The following is a 10,098-nucleotide window of genomic DNA, read 5'->3' on the forward strand; positions in this document are numbered from 1 at the left end:
GACACAGAAACAATTAATTACGTTTGTTCTTACTTAAACTAATTAATTACAATAATTATAGTAAAGTGTATTAAAGTATTAACATACTGTATTGTAGCTGGTATCTCAATCAAGTCACAATGAATCACGTCTGGATGAGAGGGATCAGTCGATATCGGTGGAGTGGTCCGAGAGAGAAGATCTGGCACAACGTTCTCTTGCCCCTTACGGTGTACTAGGTGAAAATCATAGGGCTGCAATCGCAAAGCCTAACGAGCCAGACGTCCTGTCGGGTCCTTCAAGTTACTTAGCCAAAGCAAACTATAGTGGTCTGTCACGACCGTGAACCTGGTTCCTTCCACGTAAGGCCGGAATTTCTCCACAGCAAAGATCACCGCAAGGCACTCCCTTTCAGTGGCCGAGAAGTTCTGCTCTTGCCGAGTTAATGTGCGGCTGGCATAGGCAACAACACTTTCTCCTTGCTCACTGTCTTGGCTAAGAACAGCGCCGATCCCCACGCCTGAGGCGTCACAGGAGATTGTGAAAGGCTTCGAAAAGTCTGGACAGGATAATATTGGAGCGCTAATCAGGCAGGATTTTACGTCCTGGAAGGCCATCTCGGCTTCTGGAGTCCATTCGAACTGATTTCTCCGTTTCAGTAAGGAAGTCAAAGGAGTCATACGTGACGCGAAGTTGGGAATGAAGCGTCTGTACCACGAGGCCATTCCAGTAAATTGACGAACCTCCTTTTGGTTCCGGGGGATTGGGATATCCACAATCGCCTTTACTTTTTCAGGGTCGACTCGCAAACCCTCCCCACTGACAATGTAGCCCAGGTACTTCAGTTCTCTCCTGCAAAACTTGCACTTTTCTCTATTGAGGGTGAGCTTTGCTTCACGAACTCTTCTAAATATCTCTTTCAAGGTTTTCAGATGGGACTCAAATGTAGATGTTACAACTATAATGTCGTCTAGATAGACGAAGACATTCGGCTCCAGCTCTGGTCCCAAGACTGTGTCAACGAAGCGCTGCCATGTTGCGGGAGCTCCGCACAGACCAAAGGGCATCGTGACGAACTGGTATAAACCACGACCCGGTATTGCAAACGCGGTCTTCTCCTTACTTGCCTCGTCTAGTTCAATTTGCCAATAGGCGCTCTTAATGTCCAGGCTAGATAAGAATCGAGCATCTCTCAATCTATCCAGGATAGCGGTCACCTGTGGTAGAGGGTAGGCGTCCTTTCGGCTCACTGCATTCACCGCCCTGAAGTCCACAACAAACCTTTTACTGCCATCAGGTTTATCCAGTAACATAATTGGCGAGGACCAGGCGCTTTGTGAAGGCTCTACAACCCCTAACTGCAACATGTGGTCTAGCTCCTCATTGATGAGTTTTTGACGAGCAGGGGATACATTGTAGTACCGCTGTTTGATTGGTGGCACACCCCCAGTGTCGATGACGTGCTTCACACGGTCTGTTCTACCCAATGTTGATGGCTCATCCTCGAAATGCTCCTCGAGAAGATCTTGTAGCCGTTTTCTCTCTGCTAGCGTTAGATTGTCTTCCGATGTGATTCCCTCAACATAACCACAAAATAAATACACACTCTTCGTTGCAAAGTCCCACTTCCGATTGCGCATATCCGCAACAATGTGCATTATTTCCCAGAAGTCGATGCCTAGGATTAAGGTATGCTGCAGTGATGGTACAATGCAAACCTTTAGACTTTTAGTACGGCCCTGTAAAGTGATGGGTAGATTGACAAAGCCCTGGACCTCATGGCGTGTTGAGTCGGCTGTTTCTACAAAACGTCCACTGACACTCTGAAGGCGAGCGGGAAACTGATTCAAAATCCACATTCCATGTCCACCTAAAAACGTTTGGGAAGCTCCCGAGTCTAAGAGGGCGGTAACTTCACGGCCAAACACCCTCACTTTCAAATAAGGCCTATGGTCTTCTTGTTGGCTATGAATGACATAGTTGATGGCCGGGATGGTCTCAGTATTCAAGGAGCCAGAACCACCTACTTCCTTTCTGACCCCTTGCCTTGCCCGTTTTTTTGAGCAGCATTTTACACAGTCTCGTTTAAATACGTCCTCCTTTCCACAACCAAAACAAAACCTTCGTTTTGGTTTACTACAAAACCTGAAGCGGTGGCCCTTATCTCCACAATTCCAGCAGACAGGGTCCTGGCGGTCTGAATTTGCAGACTGTACGCTGGCCACACGTCCGGATAAAGGTTTTCGTGGGTGGTTCTGATCGTGATAAGCAAGGTCCGGTTCAAGGGTATTTTCCCTTGTAGTTGCGTGCCTTATTCTAACCATACTTAGTCGGCCCGCTTCGGCTCTACGTCCCATGGATCTCAACTGTTCAAGAGTTTGAATGCTGCAAAGTGCCAATCGATCTTGCAGCTGAGGGTGCAGGTTATTATAGATCTGTGCTAAGCGAGTAGGTTCAGGAACAGCTACTGCTAATCTTCCATATAAACCCTCCATAGCGGCTATATACAGATCTATCGGCTCATTATCTCCCTGCAGCCGATTAAAGATTTCCTGATGGAATCTTATGTCATAATCCGCAGGCTGAAAGACTTCTTTGAGCTCCCTCGTCAACTGATGCCATGACTGAATCCGAATAGACGCAGCACGGTACCAGACAAGCGCTGATCCGGCAAATAAATCAACCGCAGACTCATATAGCTCTTGATGTGTGACTCCTCTTGCCCGACGAAGTTCTTCTACTCTCTCAAGAAATGCAGCGATACTTGGTCCGGAGTTGTCAAACTTTAGCCCCCACTTGTAGACTGGGACATATCTGGGCCGGGAACTAGCGCCTGTGTCGTTTCGAGTTAGTGAAAATCTGGGAAGGTAGTCGTCCTCTGGAGGTCCTCTTCTTTCTTGACCTCTCAAATCCTCGTGCGGGATTCTTTCTTCTGTTCTCTGCTGAGGTCCTCGAAGTCGCACTTCTTCCAACTTCCATTTCTCCTCTTGCTGTCTTCGGGCTTCTTGCAGTCGTCCTTCTTCTTGTTTCCATGTTGCCTCCTGTTTTCTTTTTTCTTCTTGTAGTTTTCTCTCTTCCTTTTGGAGCCATTCCTCTTGGTGACGCCTTTCCTGTTGTAGTTTTCTTTCTTCCCTATTCCGCCATTCCTCTAGAAGTTTCCTTTCTGTCGCCAGGTTCTCGTCGTCTTCAGTGGTTTTATTTGGTTTAAATGCCAACTCTAAAGTTTTGGGCAGTTCAAAATTAGTTTCTTGCGCTCCATCCTCTGGTAGTTGAAGCTGTTGAAACTGCCGATGTCCTGGGATCCGGTTGGTTCTTCGAATCAGAAGTCCCTCTAAAAGAATCCAATAGCTCCTTACTTCTACTCAGCAACTTTTCCTTACTTTCCGCTTGCTCACTATCAGAAGATGCCCCAATCGGAATTCTCTCCACTCGGAGATACAGATGCCAAAGACGAGCCACAATACGATGAAACTCGTTGTCATTATTCGTGCCTTCGTAATCACTCACTAGCGAAGATAAGTCCTGGTACTTCCCTTCGCATTCCTCCAACTCCGCATCGGCATCCAAAGAGTTTACAACGGTTTCATCAACCTGGGTATCGGCCGAAAAACATTGAGTCAGACGCTTCCTCAGTTCATTAGCGTTGCCATCGGTATCAACATTCCTAATTTTAAGTTCGTAGATAACCTCAGTCTTACGAAGATGATACGCATTCATCGTAAGGTAGGATACTAAAAATTCACCAGATAACCAGAATAATTCATACAGCCCACATGGAAATATCACCTCGCACTAATTTTAGCCAATCCTAAAACTGCACTTCTTTCCAACCAAATAACAACACTAGAATGCAACCAACGATTATGTAAGTTCACATCATCCTCAGTTTGTCATACCGGGGAAAGTTCAAATCCAAAACAAAATTATTTATTTTATGTTTCGCAAAGAGGTATTTTTCCAATATTTAACTTAAGATCATGAACACTAGCAAAATTTAACACACAACCATTAACAAGACATTACCAGTGTTTCCCAATACTAACAAACAACAAAAATACTAAATACTATCTTTCAAAAATATTTACACTACAAGTTCAATACAATTTTATAATCTGTGAAAGTCAGGTGCTAACACAAGGGGCCCCGCGTTGGGCGCCAGTTTGCCACCCCTCCTCGCGGGTTAGCAATATTGTCGGCCTCGCTCAGTGGAGAAGGGCGTGAGTATTGGTAGAGCGCCAAGACAACCAAGTTCTTGCGCAGTGACAGAGGACTACTAAGATTGACGGATACCCAGATGGTTACGGTTTGCTCGGTAATAAGGGCGCCACCTTGTTGATGGGGTGTGATAGTCGCAGGTCTCCAACAATGAACAGTTTCCTGCCCTCAGGTATGCTCAATCGAGACCACTACCATGCACGCAAGAACTATTAGGTTTACGACACTAAGCCTTAGGTACTTAAATTAGCCACAGATTTCGGTTGATTATTTTCTAATAGTAAGTTGCAAGGTCTCTAATTAAATATCAGGCAATTAGAAATTAAAACCAATATTTCACATATTTCATTCTGTATTGCCTATTTCTCTCACAGTGCTAAGGTCTTAAACTAAATAAACAAATATTTATTTAACTTAACTTAAACTTAACTCGTTGGCCAATTGAAATAAAAATACTAAAAATTATTACGGTAGGAGCGCTCCGATTACTAATACAAAATTACAGTGGCCAAAATCATGATGACCATATTCCTTAACTACAAAATTACAAAACAATAATTCACATGAATACATAATGGCTAGACATTAAATTAAAGTTGAGTCCCATTTGTCAAAGTCGGAACTGGATCCACCCTGATGCAGTTATTCAGGCCTAGTCCGATAGGTAGAGGCTCCACAATGACATTGACGGAGTTAGTCCGACCTCCCAGGGGAGCACGATGGAATAAGTAGTGTAAAGTCTACTCACCAACTGGGCGGGCACGAAACACACACACGAGCCGTCGATTGTATCGTCCGTGCAATCCAATATTGAAACTTTAATTTCATAAAGTCAGTTTTATTCATTTTCTGCGGCTCATTGAAATCAGTAAAACTACTTATATTCAATCATGAAAACAATGTCAAACTTAACTTAAAAGAAACCAGCTGACTAAAACAGCAACATCTGTCACTATTGTTGGTGTGTCTAACATACTCGTATTTAGCTTACAGCGGCCAGTAAAATGTAAAGAAACGTTTAATGTATAAACATAAGTACATTAAAAAGCGCAGAATCTGCCAATTACAATGATATACAATATTGGTCTTAAACACAAAGCATAATTATTCTGACACAGAAACAATTAATTACGTTTGTTCTTACTTAAACTAATTAATTACAATAATTATAGTAAAGTGTATTAAAGTATTAACATACTGTATTGTAGCTGGTATCTCAATCAAGTCACAATGAATCACGTCTGGATGAGAGGGATCAGTCGATATCGGTGGAGTGGTCCGAGAGAGAAGATCTGGCACAACGTTCTCTTGCCCCTTACGGTGTACTAGGTGAAAATCATAGGGCTGCAATCGCAAAGCCTAACGAGCCAGACGTCCTGTCGGGTCCTTCAAGTTACTTAGCCAAAGCAAACTATAGTGGTCTGTCACGACCGTGAACCTGGTTCCTTCCACGTAAGGCCGGAATTTCTCCACAGCAAAGATCACCGCAAGGCACTCCCTTTCAGTGGCCGAGAAGTTCTGCTCTTGCCGAGTTAATGTGCGGCTGGCATAGGCAACAACACTTTCTCCTTGCTCACTGTCTTGGCTAAGAACAGCGCCGATCCCCACGCCTGAGGCGTCACAGGAGATTGTGAAAGGCTTCGAAAAGTCTGGACAGGATAATATTGGAGCGCTAATCAGGCAGGATTTTACGTCCTGGAAGGCCATCTCGGCTTCTGGAGTCCATTCGAACTGATTTCTCCGTTTCAGTAAGGAAGTCAAAGGAGTCATACGTGACGCGAAGTTGGGAATGAAGCGTCTGTACCACGAGGCCATTCCAGTAAATTGACGAACCTCCTTTTGGTTCCGGGGGATTGGGATATCCACAATCGCCTTTACTTTTTCAGGGTCGACTCGCAAACCCTCCCCACTGACAATGTAGCCCAGGTACTTCAGTTCTCTCCTGCAAAACTTGCACTTTTCTCTATTGAGGGTGAGCTTTGCTTCACGAACTCTTCTAAATATCTCTTTCAAGGTTTTCAGATGGGACTCAAATGTAGATGTTACAACTATAATGTCGTCTAGATAGACGAAGACATTCGGCTCCAGCTCTGGTCCCAAGACTGTGTCAACGAAGCGCTGCCATGTTGCGGGAGCTCCGCACAGACCAAAGGGCATCGTGACGAACTGGTATAAACCACGACCCGGTATTGCAAACGCGGTCTTCTCCTTACTTGCCTCGTCTAGTTCAATTTGCCAATAGGCGCTCTTAATGTCCAGGCTAGATAAGAATCGAGCATCTCTCAATCTATCCAGGATAGCGGTCACCTGTGGTAGAGGGTAGGCGTCCTTTCGGCTCACTGCATTCACCGCCCTGAAGTCCACAACAAACCTTTTACTGCCATCAGGTTTATCCAGTAACATAATTGGCGAGGACCAGGCGCTTTGTGAAGGCTCTACAACCCCTAACTGCAACATGTGGTCTAGCTCCTCATTGATGAGTTTTTGACGAGCAGGGGATACATTGTAGTACCGCTGTTTGATTGGTGGCACACCCCCAGTGTCGATGACGTGCTTCACACGGTCTGTTCTACCCAATGTTGATGGCTCATCCTCGAAATGCTCCTCGAGAAGATCTTGTAGCCGTTTTCTCTCTGCTAGCGTTAGATTGTCTTCCGATGTGATTCCCTCAACATAACCACAAAATAAATCCACACTCTTCGTTGCAAAGTCCCACTTCTGATTGCGCATATCCGCAACAATGTGCATTATTTCCCAGAAGTCGATGCCTAGGATTAAGGTATGCTGCAGTGATGGTACAATGCAAACCTTTAGACTTTTAGTACGGCCCTGTAAAGTGATGGGTAGATTGACAAAGCCCTGGACCTCATGGCGTGTTGAGTCGGCTGTTTCTACAAAACGTCCACTGACACTCTGAAGGCGAGCGGGAAACTGATTCAAAATCCACATTCCATGTCCACCTAAAAACGTTTGGGAAGCTCCCGAGTCTAAGAGGGCGGTAACTTCACGGCCAAACACCCTCACTTTCAAATAAGGCCTATGGTCTTCTTGTTGGCTATGAATGACATAGTTGATGGCCGGGATGGTCTCAGTATCCAAGGAGCCAGAACCACCTACTTCCTTTCTGACCCCTTGCCTTGCCCGTTTTTTTGAGCAGCATTTTACACAGTCTCGTTTAAATACGTCCTCCTTTCCACAACCAAAACAAAACCTTCGTTTTGGTTTACTACAAAACCTGAAGCGGTGGCCCTTATCTCCACAATTCCAGCAGACAGGGTCCTGGCGGTCTGAATTTGCAGACTGTACGCTGGCCACACGTCCGGATAAAGGTTTTCGTGGGTGGTTCTGATCGTGATAAGCAAGGTCCGGTTCAAGGGTATTTTCCCTTGTAGTTGCGTGCCTTATTCTAACCATACTTAGTCGGCCCGCTTCGGCTCTACGTCCCATGGATCTCAACTGTTCAAGAGTTTGAATGCTGCAAAGTGCCAATCGATCTTGCAGCTGAGGGTGCAGGTTATTATAGATCTGTGCTAAGCGAGTAGGTTCAGGAACAGCTACTGCTAATCTTCCATATAAACCCTCCATAGCGGCTATATACAGATCTATCGGCTCATTATCTCCCTGCAGCCGATTAAAGATTTCCTGATGGAGTCTTATGTCATAATCCGCAGGCTGAAAGACTTCTTTGAGCTCCCTCGTCAACTGATGCCATGACTGAATCCGAATAGACGCAGCACGGTACCAGACAAGCGCTGATCCGGCAAATAAATCAACCGCAGACTCATATAGCTCTTGATGTGTGACTCCTCTTGCCCGACGAAGTTCTTCTACTCTCTCAAGAAATGCAGCGATACTTGGTCCGGAGTTGTCAAACTTTAGCCCCCACTTGTAGACTGGGACATATCTGGGCCGGGAACTAGCGCCTGTGTCGTTTCGAGTTAGTGAAAATCTGGGAAGGTAGTCGTCCTCTGGAGGTCCTCTTCTTTCTTGACCTCTCAAATCCTCGTGCGGGATTCTTTCTTCTGTTCTCTGCTGAGGTCCTCGAAGTCGCACTTCTTCCAACTTCCATTTCTCCTCTTGCTGTCTTCGGGCTTCTTGCAGTCGTCCTTCTTCTTGTTTCCATGTTGCCTCCTGTTTTCTTTTTTCTTCTTGTAGTTTTCTCTCTTCCTTTTGGAGCCATTCCTCTTGGTGACGCCTTTCCTGTTGTAGTTTTCTTTCTTCCCTATTCCGCCATTCCTCTAGAAGTTTCCTTTCTGTCGCCAGGTTCTCGTCGTCTTCAGTGGTTTTATTTGGTTTAAATGCCAACTCTAAAGTTTTGGGCAGTTCAAAATTAGTTTCTTGCGCTCCATCCTCTGGTAGTTGAAGCTGTTGAAACTGCCGATGTCCTGGGATCCGGTTGGTTCTTCGAATCAGAAGTCCCTCTAAAAGAATCCAATAGCTCCTTACTTCTACTCAGCAACTTTTCCTTACTTTCCGCTTGCTCACTATCAGAAGATGCCCCAATCGGAATTCTCTCCACTCGGAGATACAGATGCCAAAGACGAGCCACAATACGATGAAACTCGTTGTCATTATTCGTGCCTTCGTAATCACTCACTAGCGAAGATAAGTCCTGGTACTTCCCTTCGCATTCCTCCAACTCCGCATCGGCATCCAAAGAGTTTACAACGGTTTCATCAACCTGGGTATCGGCCGAAAAACATTGAGTCAGACGCTTCCTCAGTTCATTAGCGTTGCCATCGGTATCAACATTCCTAATTTTAAGTTCGTAGATAACCTCAGTCTTACGAAGATGATACGCATTCATCGTAAGGTAGGATACTAAAAATTCACCAGATAACCAGAATAATTCATACAGCCCACATGGAAATATCACCTCGCACTAATTTTAGCCAATCCTAAAACTGCACTTCTTTCCAACCAAATAACAACACTAGAATGCAACCAACGATTATGTAAGTTCACATCATCCTCAGTTTGTCATACCGGGGAAAGTTCAAATCCAAAACAAAATTATTTATTTTATGTTTCGCAAAGAGGTATTTTTCCAATATTTAACTTAAGATCATGAACACTAGCAAAATTTAACACACAACCATTAACAAGACATTACCAGTGTTTCCCAATACTAACAAACAACAAAAATACTAAATACTATCTTTCAAAAATATTTACACTACAAGTTCAATACAATTTTATAATCTGTGAAAGTCAGGTGCTAACACAAGGGGCCCCGCGTTGGGCGCCAGTTTGCCACCCCTCCTCGCGGGTTAGCAATATTGTCGGCCTCGCTCAGTGGAGAAGGGCGTGAGTATTGGTAGAGCGCCAAGACAACCAAGTTCTTGCGCAGTGACAGAGGACTACTAAGATTGACGGATACCCAGATGGTTACGGTTTGCTCGGTAATAAGGGCGCCACCTTGTTGATGGGGTGTGATAGTCGCAGGTCTCCAACAATGAACAGTTTCCTGCCCTCAGGTATGCTCAATCGAGACCACTACCATGCACGCAAGAACTATTAGGTTTACGACACTAAGCCTTAGGTACTTAAATTAGCCACAGATTTCGGTTGATTATTTTCTAATAGTAAGTTGCAAGGTCTCTAATTAAATATCAGGCAATTAGAAATTAAAACCAATATTTCACATATTTCATTCTGTATTGCCTATTTCTCTCACAGTGCTAAGGTCTTAAACTAAATAAACAAATATTTATTTAACTTAACTTAAACTTAACTCGTTGGCCAATTGAAATAAAAATACTAAAAATTATTACGGTAGGAGCGCTCCTATTACTAATACAAAATTACAGTGGCCAAAATCATGATGACCATATTCCTGAACTACAAAATTACAAAACAATAATTCACATGAATACATAATGGCTAGACATTAAATTAAAGTTG

The 10,098-nt window shown here is 44.3% G+C and overlaps 2 protein-coding genes across 2 annotated transcripts; both read right to left on the minus strand.

The window, feature by feature from the left end:
* Positions 1 to 248: 248 nt before the first annotated feature.
* LOC124361140 lies at positions 249 to 3,696 on the minus strand. The gene is made up of 2 exons (XM_046815179.1): positions 3,232 to 3,696; positions 249 to 3,020 (listed from the first exon to the last, which is right to left on the minus strand). The coding sequence occupies exons 1-2, from the start codon at positions 3,694 to 3,696 to the stop codon at positions 249 to 251; spliced, it is 3,237 nt and encodes a 1,078-aa protein (XP_046671135.1).
* Positions 3,697 to 5,553: 1,857 nt separating this feature from the next.
* LOC124361141 lies at positions 5,554 to 9,001 on the minus strand. The gene is made up of 2 exons (XM_046815180.1): positions 8,537 to 9,001; positions 5,554 to 8,325 (listed from the first exon to the last, which is right to left on the minus strand). The coding sequence occupies exons 1-2, from the start codon at positions 8,999 to 9,001 to the stop codon at positions 5,554 to 5,556; spliced, it is 3,237 nt and encodes a 1,078-aa protein (XP_046671136.1).
* Positions 9,002 to 10,098: the final 1,097 nt, after the last annotated feature.

This window comes from Homalodisca vitripennis, chromosome 4 (genome assembly GCF_021130785.1).
Source record: "Homalodisca vitripennis isolate AUS2020 chromosome 4, UT_GWSS_2.1, whole genome shotgun sequence".
Classification (NCBI taxonomy): Eukaryota; Metazoa; Arthropoda; class Insecta; order Hemiptera; family Cicadellidae; genus Homalodisca; species Homalodisca vitripennis.